General features: G+C 40.4%; 1 protein-coding gene across 2 annotated transcripts; it reads left to right on the top strand.

Annotated features, from left to right (window-relative positions):
- TRIB2 (tribbles pseudokinase 2) lies at positions 1-22,780 on the top strand. Of its 2 annotated transcripts, XM_073335987.2 has the most exons (4): positions 1-138; positions 986-1,621; positions 5,579-5,871; positions 20,413-22,780. In XM_073335987.2, the coding sequence occupies exons 2-4, from the start codon at positions 1,352-1,354 to the stop codon at positions 20,879-20,881; spliced, it is 1,032 nt and encodes a 343-aa protein (XP_073192088.1). In that variant the 5' UTR covers positions 1-138; positions 986-1,351; the 3' UTR covers positions 20,882-22,780. The 2 variants fall into 2 exon arrangements, with proteins under 2 accessions (XP_073192088.1, XP_073192087.1); XM_073335986.2 differs by having other exon boundaries at positions 1-1,621.
- Positions 22,781-23,304: the final 524 nt, after the last annotated feature.

Genomic DNA, 23,304 nt, shown 5'->3' with positions numbered 1-23,304 from the left:
CCTCTGAGCCAGTCTGCCGTGCGGCGGCGGGGATTGTGCAGTCAGCCTTTGCACTGGGGCACGGTGTAAATGTGCTGCGGGAGCTGCTGACATTGAGTAGTGAGGCATAGCGCGAGCTAGAGAGAGAATCCCAGCCACGTAAGTAGCTATTAATACATGGTGGAGGGATGATGCCTTGCTGAAAGGGATCGGCCCGGCCATCCCTTTCTTCCCCCTTCTCCTGCCTCTAGGAAATATATCAGATCCCGGCAATATTTTTTTTTTTTTTTGAGAGTGATTGCAATTTCTCTTCCCCCGCCCTGCACATTCCCCCACCCCAGAGAAAGGAAACCACCAGGATTTTTTTTCCCCCTGCAGTTTGTTTTGTTTTCTTTTGTGCGTGAATTCTGTTAAAGCGCCTGGAGGCCCTGCGAGAAAACACACGGGGGGGGGGAAACAACAAAAAAACCCCTCGTGCAATGGATATCTAAGACTCTTGATCGTGTCCTTGATTGCACTTTTTCTTTGATTAAAACAACAAAAATCTTGCGTTGCATAATTGTGTGGATATTTGTGCACATTTGTTTTTGGTTTTGCAGTTCACTCTGTTGGGGGGAAAAATATCCGAGGCAAACCGAAGTATTTGTGCAGGTTTTTTTATAGCTATACTGTCTCTTTTGTCGGCTCTGCTGCTGCCGCTGACCGCTCTTTTAAGTTAAATGCTCCCTCTATTTTTTGGTGAATTTCTGGATAGCCCTTGCTATCAGAGGAAAGGTTCAGACGCCATCTACAGTTAAAACGTAGGCAACTTTCTTTTTTTCCCTTTCGCCTTGTATTAAAAAGAGAGAAAGAGAAAGGACAATCCAGTCCTTTATGCAGCACGTTACTTAACCTTTTTGGGGTTGAGCGAATTAAAAATTTTAGTGGGCGTTTAGGACACTAGAGACTGATACCGAATCAGCCTCCCCCTTCCTTTCCCCCCCTCTTTGCTCTATTTATATTACAGCCTCCCTGCGAGGCTGGGTTCGAAAATCGAACGTTGCAGCTCTCCACGTTCTCAAATTAGTAACTTTGTTGCTCTCTGAAAAAGACAAAACCCAACAGTCAAACGAGTCTGTTGCCGTACAAGAAACAAAAGGACCTCCGGCTAAATCCTCTTTCTCTGATCACACGGGTCTCAGCACGCTGCTCTGAAGCTGATCCGCTTGCAAAACAATCGCTTTGATATTATTGTGGGTTATTATTTTTGGTACTATTAATCTACGTAACCCACCCCCTTTAAAAACAACAGAAAGGCAGCTGGACTGGCAAGTGACTGATCTTCTTAACTCAGGGGTTTGGTATATAACTTTGGTTGGTTCTTTCAATACCCATGAACATACAAAGGTCAACCCCTATCACAATAGCGCGATATGGGAGACCTCGGAATAAAAACCAGGATTTTGAAGAACTCTCGTCTATAAGATCTACCGAGCCAAGCCAGAGTTTTAGTCCGAACCTAGGCTCTCCGAGCCCGCCAGAGACTCCTAACTTGTCGCATTGCGTTTCTTGCATCGGGAAATACTTATTGTTGGAGCCTCTTGAGGGAGACCACGTTTTCCGAGCCGTGCATTTGCACAGTGGAGAGGAGCTGGTTTGCAAGGTAACACCTTTCTCCATTATTATCTTTTTAAACAGATCGTGTATTGATTTATATTTGACCGGATAGCCAACTAATATCGACTAGCTCGATTGTTAGATCAGTTTAAACCCAAACCCCAAACGAACAGAATTAAACAGGCACCCAGTAACTTTCCCCCTCACTCCAGACAATGGCCACGTTATAACGGTGGCCTGGAGCCAAGCTGCCTTCTACCCAAGATGAACTGTACTAGGAAGAACCATCTTTTATATATGTTTAAATGTTAGTTTGAGCATGCTATAACCTGATCCTTCCCCATTCTCTCTTCAAAATGGAGCCCCCTGCTAATTTGAAGATACTGTATTGTGTCTGTCTTTATTTCTTCAGTTTGAAACCCTTGCAAGTTGTAGACAGCTTTGTCTGAAAAGTGATTAAAAATCCACCTGGAATTAATCCTGCTGAGCTCTGAGCCTTCTTTGTTGAGGAGGTTGGTTGTAAATAGCATCCTCCCCCGTTGCACAATTCAGCAAGAATAAAAGCTGTACACCTACGTTTTTTTAGAAGAGCAGACAAAATACCTAAGCCACTCTTTGTAGACTGCCTGCTTTTCAACACCCCCTCCCCCATTTTCTTTTAACATTCGAAGGTGACCCATGGGAAAAGGAAACCCACATGCCTGCACTTCTATCAAGCGATGCATTTCCCTTTCAAGCTGAGGGAATATTTCCCCCCCTTTGTTCCTAAACTGCACTGGTTACATTTTTCATTGTCTGTGGTGCATTATATGCTCATTCACGTAAGCAATAGTAGTGTGACTATATAGCAAATTGCAACCCTGCAACACGCACTTTAATGCTTGTATTGTTCCCAAAATATATGATTATGCCATTTAGCAATCTTTTTTAAATTTCTGGTGTTGAGTTGTCTCTGTAATGAACAATAGACAGACACTCATTATTTAAAGGATTGGTCATAACATTGTTGGTTATTGCATACTTTTAAATTTGATTCACAAGAAGTTATGGACTAGCATATATTGCAAGGGGAGGGTGCTAATTTATTCCTTGCATCTATTTGTAAAACATTTTGATTCAGAGGGTAATGTAAATGGACGCCCCAGTTATGAGTCATAAACCCTGATTTTAATGAAGATTTAGTTTACAATTGATTAGTTGGAGGAAAAAAAAGTCTTTTGTCCTTGGAAGCTGAGTGATATTGCATGTTGTACATATGCATACATTATGTTGCCAAAATAAATACAAGTTGAAATAGAATTTCTAGAATGAAAGCTCCATTCCTTACTGTAGAATAGAGCTACATATTAGGACAGTTGCATTGTCTTATGAAATAAGGGTATCCTGCTGATTCTCTGCATGAAATTATATAAAAACTTGAATGGCCAGTAGTAATTTCATTGCTGTGCTCTATTTTTAGCAAGTTTTTTCTCCCTTATCTGCAAGCCTTGCAGCATTTCAGGATATTTTTACGGCAGACTGCAGCAAAATTTCAGTTCCTCAAAGGGTTAATTTGTTTTGTTTTCCCATTGAGCCGTACACTCTTAAGATGCTTGAGTTTTTAAAAACTTTACACCATTCAATTAACTTGCCTTGAATCTCTAGTTTGACTGAGGAGTTATCACATTCCTAAATTTACCTCAATTAATGCATACTTTAAAACACCCTACAGTTGCATGACTCCTATTTGACAAATATCCTCCCTGTTAAGAAAGCTAACAAGTTTTACTGACTGGTATCCTACTGAGATAGTCTTAAGTAATTTCTTGCGTGGGCACAGGGTGAGATAGCACACACATCCTGATAGTGGGTGCAACCAAATGAATCTGAACATCAGTTGTACAAATGCCATTCATTAGTTGCTTCTGGGTTCAGTGGCATTTGAACAATATGTGTGTTCACTTCCCCTTGCTAACAAGAACTAAATCAGACTGCTGTTTATTGAACTGTGTTGAACTGTGTCCAGGGATATTACATAGGTTGATTACAAAAAAAGCCCTTTATAAAAAAACTTCTGGATAGTGACAGTATGATAGTACTTTAAAAAAAGCAAAACACATATGGTCTCTTGTCTTACATCAGAGATCTACTTGATCAGTGTTCCCTCAGAACTATGGAGTATAACATAGGTGGTGGTTGATGTTTTTTTAAGGACACTACAATTGCATAAGAATTGTGGAAATGGTATTTCAAATGAAGACAGTTAAAATACTGGGAGGTTATGAAAGTCCTTTTTCATTGTTATGATAGCTACTTTTTAGTAATTCCAACCATTTCTAATGTGGTAGTTACTAAGTTTTTGAGACCTCAGCACAGATCCAAGTGTCAGTGAGTTTCCCTCTGGAATGAATTATGCAGTGGGGTTTTAGCAACAAACCCTGAGTGCTGCCTTTGTGGTTTATCATGTCACCAGAACCCCTTGATGCTAATCTTCCCTCTTATAAAATGAGTGGGGTCAGTTGGGCGTCTGCCTGTCTGAATGAATGTTGTCTGTGGTGGAGTATAGCAACACAGGTAAGTATTTTTTTGGCCCATTTTGTCAAGTGTTCTGCCATCTTGGAATCTCTCCTGGGGAAGGAATTTGTCAAAACTGTGCTTTGAAGCACTACAAACGTAGGTTTTGTTTTAAAAGCTTTTTGTAAATTGTTGTTGAACCATGTCAGAAGATTTTAGTCTTAAAAGCTTTTAAAGCTTCAGAGGAAATGACAGTGATTGCCCCCCAAGGAGGCAAGCTAGGATATGAAAAACAATCATATTAATGGGCGTTTGGTTTAAGGATATACCAGCTTCTCTCAATGCTGTTAACTAAAACAATACAAAGAGTAGCCAGTTGCATCTCTAGTGGGACCAGATTACTGTTATGAAAGTAGCAGTACACCCCAGAATGTGTTAGACAGTAATAGTGTTTTCTGGTGCTGGAAACACTCACCCCTTCCTTTGTATCCTACAGTGCATCTGGGGCAATATAATAGTATAACAGTATAATATAATACACTCTTTGTCATCTGTTGCTCTACAGTAAGAAAGTGTAAGCATTCCATTGTTCTCTATGGAATCTTTCCACTGCTTTAGAGTTTTTAATTGACTCAAATACTGATTCATTCATAATCACTAGACTATAGTAACATTTTATATTTGGATTTCCCAGCATCCTTTATGCATTTTTATAGCCCATTCACAAGATCACTGATAACCTGCTTACTGTTAAAGCGACACTCAGCTTTTAAAGGGACACTCAATTATATTTGCCCCAAGATTTAATTTTTTTTTTTAAAGAAAGCTTGTATAAAGTCTAAAACCAGTATTTCCATAAAGTTTTTCTGACCTTTAAAACACAACTATTGCAAAACTGAGAATGTGAAAGTGAAACTGACTTCTCTGATTTTTCTTGTCAGCGATGAACATAAGTAAGAGGAAGTAAACAATATTAATGGTGACAGATTTGATTTTAAACATGAAAAATGTTAAGGCTTTAAGGAGTTAGTAAAATAGGTAAAGAGATTTGTTGGCTTTAGTTTGACAAGATCTCTTTAAGCACAAATCTCCACAGGTTGCTCATGGTCCCTGAGGTCTTAGTTGGCTTTCTTCAAACGGAAGGTTAATTTGATTACTTTTGAGGCCTGACATCTTTATATATAACTATGGCCCTCAAACCATAATGTAGAGTACAATTTGGGTTTAATCACATATTGAGTCTTCAAGCTATTCACTCTATTACTTCTGGAGAAAAACTACCTAGCTTAGCATTCCCTTCCATGTAATGAGGTATAGTCTCTGGGTTGTTTTTTTCCCCAACACCGTGCACAAATGCACATCTGACAATTCCACACATAGCAAGAAGAGTTGTAAAAGCAATGTACATACACAACAACAAATTTCTGTACAGTGTTGAGTGCCAGATATAACTACCGCTTTGTACCTTTACGCTATCTTTAACCCTTGTTTTACTGTCATTGTCTTCTAGGTATTTGACATTGGTTGCTACCAAGAGTCATTAGCGCCGTGTTTTTGTTTACCTGCACACAACAGTATCAACCAAATTACTGAAATAATTCTTGGGGAGACAAAAGCATACGTGTTCTTTGAAAGAGGCTATGGGGATATGCATTCTTTTGTTCGTACCTGCAAGAAGCTTAAAGAAGAAGAGGCAGCAAAACTGTTCTACCAAATAGCTTCTGCTGTTTCGCACTGTCATGATGGTGGACTGGTTTTGCGGGATCTCAAACTGCGAAAATTTATCTTTAAGGATGAAGAAAGGTAAGAATCTTTTGCATGTTGGACTTGGGATTGCTGTTTGAATGGGTTAGTTTCTCTTCTCCTTGCTCTTCTACAGCCAGCAAATTCTAGGTTAAGGTTAATATTGCACTGGGTTCATTACTGTAACCCTATTTCTCTGTGGCTGATGAGGAGAAAAACCCTGCAGATGTGTGGAGGGAAGCCTGGTAAGGAAATCCTTTATTTAGGACAGTTTCCCTCCTTTCCTCATGCTCTACTAACATTCTGTCCTTGGAGCTGGGGAGCCATATTTGAAGTGGGCATACTTTTCCTCTAACAACTATGTGAGGATTTTGGAGCCAAGTAGTATGGATGTTTAGTATTGTTTCCAGAACCACCACCTCTGCACTGTGGAATCTCCATTGTCCTGAGTAGGGATTGGCTTCTGGAGGAAGAGCTGGCTGCATAGAGAGAGGTTGTGTACATGGAGGAGAGAGTGTGCAGAGGCCTGTGGCAGATCCCCAAGATCTGTAGGATTTGAGACTAAAGTTGCTGCCCATTCCTAACAGGGGTGGAGGGAAGAATTGGCTTAGTGGTTAAGGCACTGCACTGGGAAGTCTGTTTTCTCCTTTTTGTGGCACAGACTTCCTTCGTGGCCTGCATTTACATAAAAGGTCTATGGTGGTTGGGTGTGTCAACTTTTGAGTGCTCAACTTGAGATTCATGAGGCCTGATTTTTCAAAGCTGCTAAGCATCCACAGCCCCCACTGACTTCACTTACAGTTCAGGGCCCTGAGGCCCTCATGGGATTTGGCCTTTGGAGATCCACCAAGAAGGGGATTAAAGCTGACAAGAACCCTAGACTCTTTGAGGAGAACTCTCAGCATTGTTAATACCGTTTGACCAGAAGTGGCAAGGACAGTGCAGTGATAGCGTTGCTTCTGTATGTGTCATGTGACAGCAACAAGTTAGACTCCTGCACTGTTTGGTGGGTGGCGCACTTGAGGAGCAGAGTTGTTGTAATGCTGGTTTTGGAGGACCAACTTTTTTTTCTTCCTATCTCCTTACTTTTGTGGTGAGATGGTTCTGGATATGAGTAGATGAAGGGGAAGCAGACTTCAGGCCCTTGAAGGTTAGAATCCTTTCCCTGTGGCTACCAGTTCCCATTAATTGTGTTCCATCATGCATTTCGGTAGTGATTTCTCACGCATTGAGCCCTGCTGGAGCAGTGTGGAACATGGGAGAAATATTAAACTTGAAGGTGACTTTCAAAGGATTTAAAATAAAAGGGAATGGAAAGAGGTGGAGCTTTGTGCGTTACCTTTTTTATGATGTGTATTGTGTTGGTTCCCCTCTTTTTCTTATTTCATGCAGAGGATTTATGCCTACTTAGCTGCAGGCTGACCCAAAAGATGGAGGGGCCACACCAAAAAGGCATAGAGGCAACAGTCTGCTGAGAAGTGCAGTCCTCATCCCCAGCTACTGGAAACAGGGTGTGGGGGGTGTTGTTCCCAATAGGCTGTCCTTGATCCTGTTTGGGGGGCTTCCTCTTTCAAATCAGTCCTGGCTGATAGACTTCTGATTAGTTTGAAACCCTTTAGCTGGCTCCTGGGAGAGGGAGGGAGTTCTCTTTCTCTACGCCAGAGTCACTTCTAAGTTTTCTGTTTCTCTAACCTTCCAGTCCTGTGATTCTGTTGAGTGTTTGCCTGTTCTTCTACTCAAGCTGTAGCAGAGTGAAATTGGCATTTTCACTGCTGTGTGTAGGATTTTCAGTTGCTTTAATGGAATAGGTCAGTGTCTTGTCAGTTTCATTTTTGTGGCTGTTCAGGAAAGCTCTGAGTAGCAGTAAAGGCACTTGAGAGATCCATCTGCAGGCTGAGGAACACAGTGCTGCATCTATTCAGATTTGTAAGTTTCTCCTCAACTATGAGGAATAGAAACGTTCTCTTTTTTCTAATTAGAGTTTTATGGGTACCGTCAACTTAAAACTGAAATTTAAATTTTGTAAAAACAGGCTTTTAATAAAACCTAAGACAAACAGAAATATTTTCATATTTAATTCCCACATAAACAATTATTTAAAAACAAATAGCTCTTCTCCATTTTCCCCACCACTGCAATACATAAGTTCCGGGTGATGGAGCTTCTAGTCTTAAGGGAAAGGGGCACTAGTGATTAACACTGGGTCCAGTCTGAGATAAGTGCAAAATGGAAACAATTGAGTTTTTGGAATTGTCACTGTTAATTTTATTATTAATAAATAGTTATATCACGATAGCACATAGAGGCTTAGTTTACAAGTATAGTAAGAAAATTTACATATGGTATTTTAAATTGGCAGTCTCATTTTTACTCTGTTAATAAAAAAAAATTGCACAGAGAATATAATATGCTCACAACAGGTGTGGTTATATATTGTAGTCAGTGGATGTTGATCAATGGGAGCAGAGTTACTATGGAACTTTGCCCTTTGGAAATCCTGCACTAAACGCTTCCCAAGATCTGACTACATTATAAGGCACAAGGCCAAGTAAGTATAGGTATGTGCTACAATAGCACTGCTTTATTGTTAACATTAACTGGAGGGTCAAAAAACGGTCAATTATTAACTAAAAGAGAACGTTCCTTCTAGTTTTTAAAATACTATACGCTTAGAGGTTAAAAGGCTGTTGCTAGTTACTTTTAAGCCAGCAATAAGAAAATTAATTTTCATCCAGCTATGTCAGAGTGATTTACAAACATTAAATGTATTATAACCATTCCTCATCCGAACAAATTTGAGACAGTCGGGTGAAACAGATAGTGAAAGGCAGAAAGAGAAGAACTAGATTCTGTTTTTATTTTTCTTCACATGCTCCAAACCATCAGAACGCAATCAGTCATCAGTTCCAGTCTGCTGCTGCTGCTGTATTTGCTCAACTTCTTAGTTCACTGAAGATGTTGCAGAGTGTGTCATTCGGTGACATCCAAAATACCAGGCATTTCAAACAAGGCTGCTAGTGCTTGTGATGTTGCTTTCTGAGAAACATCATCACAGAAACCAGCAGCCTGCTTGGAATGCATGGTATTTTGGTTGTCGCAGATTGCTGCTGTCTGCGACATTTGTAATGAACCAGGAAGTAGGAGAAGGCAAATCTTACAATTTTACATCTTTTTTTTTTTTTTTATGTCTGCTAAATAACTTGGGCTTCTCTTCTCTCCTCCCCCTCCCACTGTTGTTTAATTGGGATCCTTCTGCACAGATTTCTGTTCCAAATTGTTTTCATGTTTGTTTTTGCAATTCATCTTTAATATATACACACACACGTACCCCTGTTAAACTTTTCCGTAGTTAAAAGAAAAAAAAAAAGGGAGCATTTGTGGCACCTTAGAGACTAACTAATTTATTTGAGCATAAGCTTTCGTGAGCTACTTCATCAGATGCATCCAATGAAGTGAGCTGTAGCTCCCGAAAGCTTATGCTCAAATAAATTGGTTAGTCTCTAAGGTGCCACAAGTACTCCTTTTCTTTTTGCGAATACAGACTAACACGGCTGCTACTCTGAAACCGTTCCCTTAGTTGAAGACCATCTGACCTTTTTATTTCAGTAGAAACACGATCGGAACAGTAGCATATAGCCAGCACTTGAGTGAAAACTCTCCCACTTTTTGGCTGCTTTTAGCTGAGAGCTGCAAAAGCAACTGATGACTAGGAACCAGATCAATAAATCTATGTATTCTTCAGAAATAGTTCAAATTCATTTTAAAAAAAAAATCAATTTCAGAGTTTTAGTGCCTACTCCTCTTTGGGCCTAATGATGTCTAGGAATACATAACCAAGTCCTAACACTTGAAGTTCTATTAAAAACATGCACAGTTGGAACCTTTCTTACCCTTTCTGAACCTGTATAACAGCTGTAAATTAGAAAGATGTAGGGTTTCAATCCAGCAAGGTGTACTGAGTGCCCTTAACTCCCACTGACCTCAGTGGCAGTTGAGGGTGCTCAGCACCTCATAGGATTGAGCCCTAATTCCATTAATGACAATCTGGTGATATTCTAAAGCAAAGCTAGAATGTGATGGTGCATTAAGTTTCACATGTTGTGCTTAGGATTCAATTTAAAGACCTCATAATCTACAATTACTGTTGCACAGTTAAAATTAAACAAAAAAAATGGGAAGAGTGATAGATTTATTTCCACCCAGTGGTTATTACATCTGTCAACTTCATTTGGAGTTTTGGGGGCTTAGCACTTCTGCAAATCCGGCCCTAGGGTCTTACAGCTGTGTTAATTTATCCAGCTTTGAGAGCCTACGTATTTGAGCATTGTTAATTGAATTCTATGAGATATACAGATATGCACTGTAGTCAGGGTAATGTTACGGTAGAGTACAAGAGTACTTTTGCGTTTCCTGACCTGAACTATGCAATCTAACTGTTTTATTTAACATAAGATTTTTTGCATTTAATTTACCCTTTTTAAATGCAAATTGTCAGGGTGAAATGGACTGAGCTTAATGTTAGGATTTCAAAGTTAGACTTTTAAATTCATACCTCATCTCTGAAGAAGTAAAGCCCTTTAAGATGCTGCTATGTGGGTGGAAACACTTAGTAAGGCTGGGTTAGAGAGCAGCTTCACATCTGTTTACGTAGTGAGAGATGTGACTTTGCTATATACAATTCAGTGCTAGACTTTCAAAACAGCTCAGCTTCCATGTAGGAGCTGACCAACTTTTTTTTTTGTTTTGGTGCCTAATTGGGAGCTCCGTTGGGTGCCCTGTGCTTTTAAAAATGGTCCTTACATTTTAATTTAAAAAAAAATGGACTGCTGTGGAACACCACAAAAATAGTTGACACACACTAACAGCACAAGATGTGCAATACCACCTCTCCCTCTTACACAGAGAGAGGCAGGCAGGTTGTTGTTTTATAGGTTGTGGGGCTTTATGTATGCTCATGTCATGAGATGTTTTTCACCTATAAACTGACCTAGCAGCATACTCTGTGCCTATGGGCAGAGGAAATGTGCAGTTCTCCCAGCTGTTTCTCCCCCCTAATGATGTCACAGAATGGTAGAGTCTTCATTGGACTGTGCTAAAAACTGCAATGTGCCCAGTATTGCTGTATATGTATTAAAGTAATTCATCAGTTTTATATAAAACATAATTGTTCCAGGAGGAACCACACTGAAGATTTAAGAATCAAATCAGTCTGTGTATGGAGCATGCTCTTTGCATTGGCTTTCCTAACACAAGTAACACTTCTCCTGTCAGGGAATTATTAATTTCTTTATAGCATTTTAAAGACTTTAATTATATTAAAATATTAGCAGTCATAATGTTTGAAGCATAACGATCTTGCACATTAATCATTGTTGTTGATAGGGAAAATTAAAATAATGTTGGTATTCCAGATATTGAATTTTTCCTTATTCTTCTAGTAAATATGGGAAATTGCATGCAGGTGAGAGTTAATCAAAATAAATATAACCTGACACTTCATCCTATACCAAGGCAACACATTGAGCACAATCCACTAATTTAGAAAGGCTGTGCTGGTGTAATAGGTATTTATTTGGTACAGTGAGCAGTTTTGTTTTGTTTTCTGGAACTGCTCATTTCCTTGGGGCTAGTGTATGCTGCTTTAAGGTAACCTAGTTCTGTTCTTTGGCATCCTAGCGCAGTAAAACTGATCCCACAGAAAATTGGAGCAGAGAGTTATTTTGCTGCATACTTGTTGTTAAGGTCAGGTCTACACTACATTTGGTATAACTACGTCACTATAATTCACATCCCTGAGTGACACGATTATACTTACCTAGCCGCCCCCCCGCGCGCCCCCCCCCCCATGTAGACAGCGCTATGTTAACCGGAGGGCTTCTCCTGTCAACATCGCTACCGCCTCTCACGGAGGTGGATTAACTATGCTGATTGGAGTAGCTCTCCCATTAGCACAGTAGCATCGTGACTGAAGCGCTGCAGCCGTACAGCTGTCCCGCTGCAGTATTTTAAGTGTAGACCTGCCCTAAGTGACTGTTTCTCTTATTTTGGGCAGTGCTGTTTCTTCGTCGCTCCACCCACCGTGCTTCCTCCCCTCATACTCCTGTCGAATTGCATTGCAGTCAGCTGGTTGAATTCTGGTGTTAGCAACCTTTAACCTTGCTTAGAACACACAGTGAACAAGCAAGCTTTCTAGGAGTTAGGGAAACTGTTTAAAGAGCTTTCCGTTGTAGCAATGGCAGTTGTGTAAACAGCTTTCTTAAAATAAAGATGCAGAAACAAAAGTAGGTTTCTTTTATCGGCTGCTCTATCATCCTTCATTAACCTAAACTGAGAGGAAAGGTGTAGCATTAAATAGTGTAACTTGAACTGTGGAGGGTCTAAGCATAGATCAAATTTCAACCCAGAAACTGAGGCTCTTCCTAATTATTTTGCCTTTGACAGTGTGTGGGAGGGTTGGATTGTGTCTTCCCAGGCAGTAAATCTCATTCATCAAACTTCAGATAAATACCGGAACAGTTAAGTAACTTCTGTCAGCAGCGAGCTTCATGGTCCCTTTGCTCTCTGTGTCCTTTGATTGCTAAGCCTCCTTTTTGATCCAGATGTTTATACAATGCCTTTTTGCCAGAGCCCATGAACCAATCAACAAACCTTAAGCATCAGAATGTCCCTGTGAGGTAGGTAAATATTTTCCCCATTTTATAGACGTGAATGTGGTCATTGTGGTTGAGTGATTTGGCCAAGGTCACAAACGAGGGAGTAGCAGAAGCTGGGAATAGAAGCCAGCAGTCCCCTCTGCTGTTCTAATCACAGTACTGAAGCGCTGGTTACTGGAAGAGCATGGGAGCTCCAAATTGACCGGACAGTGATTAGAGAAGACTGGGTCCTCCAACAGGAGTTGACCATCCCTTGTGGAATATCTGCACCACTCCCACCTAGTTGGAAGGTGTTTTCCCCCTTTCTCCCTCCCACTTCCTCAGACCACCTCCCATCATTCCCACCTCCATAGCTATTTACCCCTTTCTCTTAGGGGTTTGTTACTCTTTAGTGCCTAGGTGTCTCCACATTCTGTGCTTGAAGCACATAGACTGAATGAAGCATCATTTATGGGCACTCTCCTGTGATTGGCAGTCCTCTTCTTGGGTGTTTCAGACAAGTCAGCAAGTGGTGTACACCATGTTCCCTGAGAGGGCTGCTCTCCCTCACCTTGTGCTTAGGTGATAACATTGAATCAGTAGATTCCTGAATGAACTGTGTAATTCTGACCGTAGCTCAGCATTTTGTTTTGAATTCAAGTCAGTCACGTTTTAGTTACATTGCTGACTTTCTGCAGGGTTTTTGATGATGATAGTAACTAATTCCCCCCCTCCCCCCCCGGCAGGTTTTGATTACTGGACATTTGTTTCACTTTCCAAAATAAATATTTGGCCAGTATGCATGGCCTACATTTTCAGAAGTGACTAGTGGGTTTTTTTGGTTGCCCAGCTTGAGACACTGGAAAGGCGCTTGATTTTCAGGCCGTCTGCAGAACAGCACCCAGCATTTTGTGAAAACCAGCCTCTTGTAAAGTGTCTCAAATTGAGCACCCAAAATCTAGCCATTTTTCAAAACTAGGACTGTTTTGCATAGATCCAGTTTTGCTCAATGTAAGCTCTGGGTGCTCAGCACCTCTGAAGATCAGGCTGCTTATTTAGTGTGTCTCCTGGGGCAGTAAACTTGGGGTTAGTTCTTATGTTCCTTGTGGACAGCTATCTTAACTAAACCAAATGCCTGTCTTTGTTCCTTCCTGCCACTCCTGGAGTAAAAGGCTCTGGAGAACATGGTGGATATAGGTGCATAGAGATGCAAGTGGAGCCTTTTAAAACCATTGACCTCTAATGCGATCTAAGGAAGATAAAAGTGAGTTCAGGTAGCCACTTTATCCCAGATGCTTATCAAATAATGGAATCTTTGTGGTCTTGTAACAAAGTCTTATCCCTCACTAAAAATAACCTGAGATCCTCTTCAGTTAGAAAAGTACAGAACTGGAACTACATTCCCTTTAGTGAAGGTCTTGTGTCCTAAATCTATAAGAACACAGACAAATGCATTATAAGGTATTCCTACTGCAGTATGCACTTGCAGACAGTACCATTGCATGGAATTCTGTTCAGATGCTGTACAAACAAGATAGTGGGGCCACGTCATCCCTCCTGTGGGTTTATCCTGCATGAAGGGCAATCTGGGTCTGATTCTCGGCTAATGTGAGCTCAGCTGAAGTCAGTGGAGCTATGTCACTTTATACCAGCTAAGGGTCTGGCCCTAAATTTCTAAGCCATGCTCATCACTCTGGAATCTGAGCAACTGGGTTGAAGTTTGTACTTGCAGAGGCATTCTTCTAGGGATGGTGAGGGAATCTGCACAGTTCCCATCCCTGCATGGTAGTGGGGTGGTGGGAGAATCTTTCCATTCCTTTGGTAACAAGTATCCTCCTGCGCTGTCTGATCCCCCTCCCCCTTGGAAAGACACGGGGACATTTTGTCAAGGATGAAAGCAGGTATGTTCGTTCTGACAGCATTAGTCCGAGTTTACTTGCTGTAGTCTGCGAGTGGTGTGGGGTCAGGCCAGTGGAGCTGGAGAGCTGCCAGCCTGTGCCTTCACTGTGTAGCCTAATCCCTACCAAAAGGGTTCTGTGACATAGGGGGAAGGAGGATTAATACTGAGAATGCAGCACTTGCCCTTCTGCACTCCATTGCTAAGTTGTTGTAGGGAGAGGGAAGGGGCTGTCCCCTTTGCCCTGGGTAAGATAGCATGCTCTTTGGTGCAGAGATGAATTTTGAACTAAATTATGATATGCTCACTTTAGCAAATGTCAGGATTTAATAGTGCGTGTATCTAAAGTAGACATTCACTTCAAACTGCTGGCCTGGTTTGTTTAGAAGAAGTTCTTTTCTCTTATTTACAATAGTTCGCCACAGAGAATAGTGAGCAGTGCCAGCATTTTCTCACTAATCTGATGGCACAGTCAGTTTGTGCTCAATTTTTACTTTTTATAGTGAGCTGCTACTGAATTACCTTGATTGGATTTGCTTATTGGCTATGTGGGAGCAATTATTGATCCTGCCTGAGTAGTCGCTGTCCCTGGAGTGGGGAAACAGTATGGCTCAACAACAGTCTCTCTGTCCAGCGAGAGCCAGGTCTGTGGGGGCCAAAGGAAATGCCATTCTATCCTCAGCCAGAATGATGTTGCCTATGACATATGGTCATGTGAATGCCTTGTGTGTGTGGTCTAACCTAGGAAGGAGTCTTAAGATGGAAGACATAATCTTTTCTCCTCCCCCCCCAAACTGTCATTTGATATTGGTTTGCTCTCTGGTGCATAACTATAGAGATGTGAACAGATAACAATAGAAATTGCTTTCTGATCTCTTGGAGCACAGGGCTACTGGCTAAATTACTGTCATTCCTGAACACCCACTCCCAACAGTGCTTCACTAGCAAGTGGATAATGTACCTATCAAGTTAGAAGTGAGAGTAGTTTCTTGCTGCTTCCTTGGAAGCAGCTGGTCTTGGCTACTGGTGGGCCACTGGTCTGGTGCAATATTGCAGTCCCTGTGTTCCTAAAACGTTAACGCTAGGTTCAGCTGCTGCAGCCAAGAAGTCCGTTTCAGTATACGCTGTTTTGGAGAAACATGAGACAGATGCCGTACTGATCACACCTTCAGTTCACGCATGCCCTTCCGAGCTATAGGGCACCTCAGAAATACTCTTTCATTTCACAGTGTGTCTGTTGAATGTTCAGGTTTTTCCCTTAGTGGTAAAAATGAGCTTTGAGGCCTCTGAATAATTCCACTGATTCTAGTTCTGGAAATCCTGTTTGCTTTTTGGACAACATGAGAGAAGCTGGAGTGTGATTGCAGAGTTTTTGTGGCCCTGGCTTCTGTGTTAAAAGGCAGTGTAGTAATTTGTCAGTAATCCCCAAACTCTGCAGGGAAGAATAATGTGAATCACTGTGAAAAAGTGTAGGCTGTATGATAACAAAGCTGTCTGCCAGGAATTGATGCCAACTCAGGAGGTTACATTGAAGAATCTTCTAGAAGAGGTTTAATTGATCAGGTTTTGTTACATTACTGAAGAGCAAAGTCTGAATGCAGTCAAGTAATGAATGGCATATTGATAAGAAATTCAGAGTGGTATTGTTTTTCTTGGGTTTCCCTGACGGTTTCTATGGGGACAAAGACGCATTTCCCGTCTGAGTACCACTGCTGCCCTCTGATTGCACTTCTGTGGTTTCATTCACCAGTAATGGGAAAGCATTCATAGGCAGAATAGCTTCCCCTTTTTAAGTAGCCTTGATTCAGGGTTGCATTTTTTTAATGCATTAGGCTAATGCAGTGTTTTATCAATGATCTGATAGATGCATAATGTTCTTTTTCCAAGTGCTTATTCAGTCTCTGCATTAAAACTTGAAATTATGTACTGTAATTATGCAGGCCTTCACAAAAGTCTTTGTTGCACTACAGTATATGTAGAAAGTGACTCCCATCCGTCTTTGGCAATTGTGTACATCTGAACTTTTAGGGATTAATTTTGCATCAGCCATTCCTATAGTAATGTTTAAACATAGCTCCTTCTTCGGTCAGTAGTGGATTTATTGGGAGAAAGGAAGGATTTTAACTGCAAAATTAATATTTTAATTTCCTTTTATTCCAAATTGGTAACAGCACAATGTGAAGAGTTTCAAAACTAATAATGAATTCTTTTTAAAATATTAGCTTTGAGAGTGTCTCTTGCCTGCTAAGAATCAAATTTAGGCTTGTCTGTTTACTCTGAAACTGGATGACTTTCCCACCCTTTATGCAGAGACCTACATTTTCAGGAATGACTGGACATTCCAAAATTGCTATTGTGATTCTCCTTAAAAGGGCAAGTACTCATGCCTTCTGAAAATCAGGTCCCCTTTTAAAATATTTTAAGTTAGACGCTCCAAACTGAGGCATCCAAAATCACTTGTCACTTCTGAAAATGTAGGCCAGAATGTTTTTCTCCATGACTGCTTTAAGTACTTGGGAGGTCGGGTTTCTCTCTTTTCTCCACTGAATTCACTGATTGTGGGTCTTGGCATCTAAAGCATTTGGAAATACCTGCACATGTTCTCTGACTGAGCGTAGACAGCTTTATCATAATGTGTTCTCCAATCGGTGAAAAATGTTCATTGTTGTAAATTTATGCTAGTCTTAGTGATCTTTCACAAAAGCAGCCTAGCTAAATAAAATGTCCAAGCAGTTCATGGTATGTGAGTAGGTACTAATTTACATTCAGTACACCTGATGTGTAAGAGCTTAAGAAAGCAAGCTGCTAATTTTATACAAAGTGAAATGCAAATGTACTAGCTTGCATGTTTGTTGATCACCTTCACAGAAGCACTGCCTCTAGCAAGGCCACCGTTTTGTTGCTTTAATCATAAATAAAAAGAGAGTGAATGAGTGTGGGTGTAAAATATATAAGATTTCAAATCCACTCTGTTCAGAAGGATGAAAACATGGCTGTGTGCTTCATTCAGTCACAGATTATGGTGGAGCAAGCAAAAATGGCCAGTTGCTCTTCAGTTTACTGGCTTAAACCAAACCTGCAATAGCATGCATATAGGGCTTGATCCTGTAATGCAGGGCACCTTGCATAAGGCTCAAGGTCATAGTACGGTTTTCCATTTCCAGCATGTGTGTGCGTTGCTTGCTTTTATAATAAAGGAAGCCTCTTCTCTCATTGGATTCCTTATGAATCAAATATTTTTGAAGGGAGAGGAGCAGTCTTTCTGGTCCCACAGCGTCAGTTTTGTACGGCACCACTCAGTCACAAGAACATAAAGGCTTGGGAATTCAAATAACTTGGTTTTAAAAAAACCCAAAAAACAACACCACAAAAATACTCACTAGTCTTTCTCTTTTTAATCCATAGCTCTATTGGAAATGTAAAGTACGATAAGAGAATAAATACCATCTGAGTGTCAACAGCAGAGGGAAACGCATAGGGGTGTGTGTGTTGGATTCCCTCCCACAAGTTGCTTATAAATAGAATACGCCTCTCCAACCTGTGTGTGTGTGTATTTTACTCTCCACGAAGATGAACTGATGGCTTTGCAGCTTGGCAGTTTGGTGACTGAAGTGCACATCTGAGTAACTCTGCTCTACATCTTGGTGGAAAATGTGACAGGCTGCAGTGTTGGGACCACCTCTCATGTCTCTGCCTTCAGTTTCAGTCCCACTTTGCCCTCTGCGTTTCTCTCCTCTCTCATCTTCCCTCCTTTTCTATTCTCTTGTGTAGATATGGGAACAAGTGTATATTTAGGATTGCAGAGGGAATCCTACCTGCATGTTTAGTCAGCTTCCCTCTTCAGCCCTTTTGGGCATAAAGAGCTTCTGAACTTGACACAGAAGGAAATTGGTTGTGGTCTCGTAACTTTTCCTGTGTGAAGTATTACTGCAGTAGATTATTGTTTGGAGTGCTAGAGGTTGGTTGCCTGTCCATCGCCACCAGAGGTGTCTATAAGCCGGCAATAGGTAGTTAATCAGGAAGCTGATGCATGGCACACATCCCATCACTGTGAACTAAGGGAGAAAACATTGGCCTATTTAATCATAGAATAAGGTGCCTTTATGTCCTGTATTTGGGAGCCAGGAATTCTGAATTAGGTATTTATGACTTCCTTATTCAAGGCACATTGCCAAAAGGGCTTTGACCTCAACTAGTAAATGTCTCTAGATGTTGAAATGGTCTCAGGGTGTTTGGAGAGTTTATAGAGCAGTCTGCTATATAGCACGTTTCAACAGTCTGCCCTGGTTGGTTCTACATATATAGCCCTGAACTGTCCTGGATCCAGTTCTAAAGCCAACGTGGGTCACGCTTGCCTTTACTACTCAAGCCCAAGCTAAGTTCTCCTCAGTAAATATTTAAGAACTAGGACTCCCATTTTGCGTCCTAATACTTATTAAAAAAGGTGTTTTCTAATGAGGGTCTGTGGCCTGCAGTCTGTTCGCAGCCCCACCTGTGAATGGTTTTGGAATACTGTCTTGTACAGGGCCTGTTCTGGTCCTGGGACCTACCAGGGGCACAGCGCATAGAGCAATGATGGAAAGAGACTAGGACCATATTAGCTAATGTTCGGTTATGATCCCTGATGTGAATGTTTTACATTGAACACTGTCTCATAAAAGAAAATCCTGATAAATGTTATGTTTCTGTTCCATTCAGAGAAGGAGGATTCCAATGTGCTTGCATTATACTAAAACCGTTCCTAAACAACCTGTCATTACTGGCGAATAAAATCTATAGCCTAAAGAGTAACTAGTGTCAGTGTCCCCTCTGTCAGTGAAAAGGGATCTCAACTTTAAATGTTATATAGATATGTATAGTTAGACTGTACTAATATAGTAATGTAACAAGGAAGCTTGGAGTCATTTTTCACTTTAGTTTGAAATAAAAGAGAATTTGCCACTGCGGAGTTTATTCTTGCATTGTACTAACAAGTGCATGACACTTCAGACATGAAGAGCTTCCAATCTAGATACGCCATTTCTATGGTCGTGCTGAAAATCATTTTTTGTTAACCTGTCCATCACAAAGAACTGTATTGCTTTATTTCTCTTGATTTCCCCTAAGCATAATAGTCTTGTTTTAATCTGTTAAATACCATTGTAACATACCTAGCTAATGTGATGCCATTTAAAGGAATGGTTGGGAAGACTTAAATTTTATTTGTATAGTGCATTCTTCCTGTATTGTGTGTTGGGGTTAAAGAGAAAAGATATTTTAGGGTGAGATTGTGACTTCATTACTCCAGTTGACTTCAGTGGAACTACTGATGTGAGTGACTGCTCACCAGTGTCAATAAGGGAGTTGTACTCTAGCCCTTAGCTGGTATGTCACTTTGTGGTCTGTATGAGGAAAAAGCTTTGTTCTCCTACAAGTAGATTATTATTGTACCAGCTGCTCCTTGATTCTGAGCTTTATCCTCTTTCAGATGTTACTTCAAACTCCCCTTCACCAAACACAGACTGTATGTAAATGCTTCCTCTGAAAAGTGTAGTCAATTTGTAATAAAAGAATTCTCTAGTTTTCATAAGCTAGAAGCTACCTCCTGACTTTCAGTGAACTCGGTAATTTCCCTCTGGAAACAAAGAAACTACCCTAACTTGCGTAATGAAAGGGGAAGATTCAATGCCACAAGAACAATCTAAAATACACTCCACTCCCGTTTGTTAGTTACAATCTTAGTGAACTTGGCAATGAAAGACTCCACCATGCTCCTTTTAGCAAGAGCTTTGAAATGACTTCTCATGCGTGCCCTACTATTAACTTAAGTCTTGTTACTAGAAAGTGTAGGCGCGTATGATTGGGGTTATATTTATTCTCTCAATAAAATCAAATGTCTGAGTGGGAGGGAAGAGACAATGCACAAGTTACTGCAAATAAAGGAAATCTTAGCCTAGGAATGGGGATTCCAAACTGATGCACCTTTTTTGATGATTGATTTTTTCTGATGTATTATCATCATCATCATGTAATTGCAATAGTCTGGAATTCATCAGTGTGTTTAATGGTTGCCTCTATTTTCTTGCCCTACAGGACTAGAGTAAAATTGGAGAGTCTAGAAGATGCATATATTTTACGAGGAAATGATGACTCTCTTTCTGATAAGCATGGATGCCCGGCCTATGTGAGTCCAGAGATCTTGAACACAAATGGCAGCTACTCTGGCAAGGCAGCAGATGTATGGAGTCTAGGTGTCATGCTTTATACAATGTTAGTTGGACGCTATCCTTTCCATGACATTGAGCCTAGTTCTCTCTTCAGCAAGATCCGTCGTGGGCAATTTAACATTCCAGAGACTCTCTCCCCCAAGGCAAAATGCCTTATACGTAGCATACTGCGCCGGGAGCCATCGGAACGGCTGACTTCACAGGAAATTCTGGACCATCCCTGGTTTTCTACAGATTTTAATGTCTCTAATTCAGGATATGGTGCTAAGGAAGTATCAGATCAGCTGGTGCCTGATGTCAACATGGAAGAAGATTTGGACCCATTCTTTAACTGAGCACAAAGACTGGTGTTCAGAAGGTACAATGACGAGATATCCACATGAAGGAGTCCTTCCTGACCATGTTAAATCACATCCTGCATCAGCCTAGCTTGGTAGCGAAAGACACAAAAGATTCCTTGGTTTGAGAAGGAATCTCCACAAGGAGCTAATATAAACAAATGTAGCATGGGGACAGATTTGGGGGGAGGGAGCCTTGCTATCAGGTTAGATTGATTTGGAGGGGGACGGGGAAGGCAGCATGGAGCAATTGTAGCTTCTCACCTTTTGGAGCCAAGGAGACTGACTGCACATGCCAATTCCAGTGCAGCTGTATCACTCCTATTTCTGTTTCATTAAAATAGTTGCAGTTCACAACAAGTAGAGAAACTTTTTGCCTCAACACGCATCTTGGCATCGCACTGTTAAATGTTTAACTTCAGCCATTATTCAGGGAAAGTACAATTGGCTATTTTTTTTTTAAATCTGATGTCTAATAATTAATGGGATTCATTTAAGAAAAAATTAAATGCACATAGACATGAAAGTGGGTGCTAAAAAAGTAAACAAAAGTTCAGTTCATGTCTCTTGATAGCTATTTTCAACTCATATTTCTTCTAAATATACTACTTAATATTCTTGTCAGGAAATGACATTTTAATGCTTTGTTCCCTTAAGGGGAAGTAACTGTCATTTAACAAGCTGTTCTGTTTTGTGTCAAATGGTTTGTTGCAGGAAGCTATTATTACTCAAGCTTCCAGATGCATTACTGCTATAATATTAAAAGAAGAAAAGAAAACCTATGTTATTTTTAAAAGGGTTTGAAATACTGGCTGCCATGTTTGCCATGCTGCACGTATGTGACTGTAGAGGGCAGAAAGCCTTTGCATCAGTTCTAGATTCAGAACCAACCTTTTGTTTAACTGACTGGCCCACATGTAAATAGAGGGCTCTTTATTGAAGAAAAACATTAACGTTTTTTCTTTTGAATTTCTCTTGAGATGGCAACTGTTGTTTTTTCTTTGTTTTTTTGTGGGTTATTTTGTTATGCCCTGAATAAGAAATAAAAGGGTATTAATAAGCTGAACATTATTATAATATGGATACTTCTCCCAAAACATATGCAGTAATATGCACCTTTTGTATTGTCAAGACTTACTCTATTTATTGAAGAAAATGTCACAGTAGTGATGTATTAAGCCAGTACTTCAATTACGGGTTGACTTGGGATGACATGTTACATGCTGTAGTTAACACATTTCTTTTCTGTTCAGGTATTTCTGTCCCTGAATAACTTTTTATTTAGCTTTTTTTTTTCTAGATAGCTTTATTTGATTTAGACTGGCAAATGTTTTTAATTACTGCTTTTATATTGCTGTATGATATTGAAATCTCTTTGCATAAATATTTGTGTTTCCAGTACCTCAGTTGTTCTGATATTACTGCCTGTATACGTTTTGTGAAGTGGTCATGTTTTTTGGGTAGGTACATGTGGACTCTGTAGTATGTAAATGTTACTTGAATTTGTGCTCAATTATAGTATGTGGCATGTGCGTACAGCTGCTTGGCATTTGACGTATGGATGCTATTTGCCTGCCCTGCAGGGAAGTTACGGTCCCACTCTTGAGGATGTTTCATGGGCCTTTATCAAAAGATGAAGCTAGCTGCAGCTGACCTGCCTTGGTTCTATTTTGGTAACTAAGAATATAAAGGGAGTAATGATTTTATGCTCTGAAGATGGTGCTGTGTCAAGAAGGACTTTTTTTTTTTTATTTTAATTTTATAAGTACCTTGTAGGAGGAAAGATTGGTGATGTGCATGGTGGGGTTTTACTGCCTCTGGTGCTTTGTCATGTATTTGGTTTAATGTTTTTGTCCTAATCTCTTCAATAAATAAAATTGTGCATATTTAACTAAACCACGGTTGTGAAGGATTTTTTTTGTATGTTCCACACTGCTGCAGCAGTCTTGGCCATTTCTCATCATTTAGCGCTTATAGTCTCCAAACTGCTGCTAAGTGCTCATTAAACCTATAAAGACAGGCCTCAAATAGCTTATCAGAGAACTCTTAAGTCTTCAGACATAAATGTCACACTGTTAACTTCTGCGAATGAAATTAGTTTTCTTGAGGCCTGTTAGGATGTCCGGATAAGCCAGTTTTCTTCTTGGTGCACCTGAATAGCTTCCATTAATGAGAGTTACGCTTCTCCAGTGAGACAGTGTAATTTCTTTGCAGGATGAATGTGCTATCTTGCTCCTCAAGTCCTGAGGGAATGCAGATGATTACCAAAGTCCTACATGTCATGTTACCCCTAAATTCCATACCAGAGGCGCTAAAGCCATGGCTGAGGAAACGACTATCTTTGTTTGGGGCTTGAGTCTCATACCCTTACTGATCAACATGATCAGTACTTTACTCCTCAAATGCTTCAGTTGATCTCA

Source organism: Lepidochelys kempii, chromosome 3, assembly GCF_965140285.1.
Source record: "Lepidochelys kempii isolate rLepKem1 chromosome 3, rLepKem1.hap1, whole genome shotgun sequence".
Taxonomy (NCBI): domain Eukaryota; kingdom Metazoa; phylum Chordata; order Testudines; family Cheloniidae; genus Lepidochelys; species Lepidochelys kempii.
The sequence above is the reverse complement of the archived record's forward strand: the minus strand, read 5'-3'. Positions and strand labels throughout refer to the sequence as shown.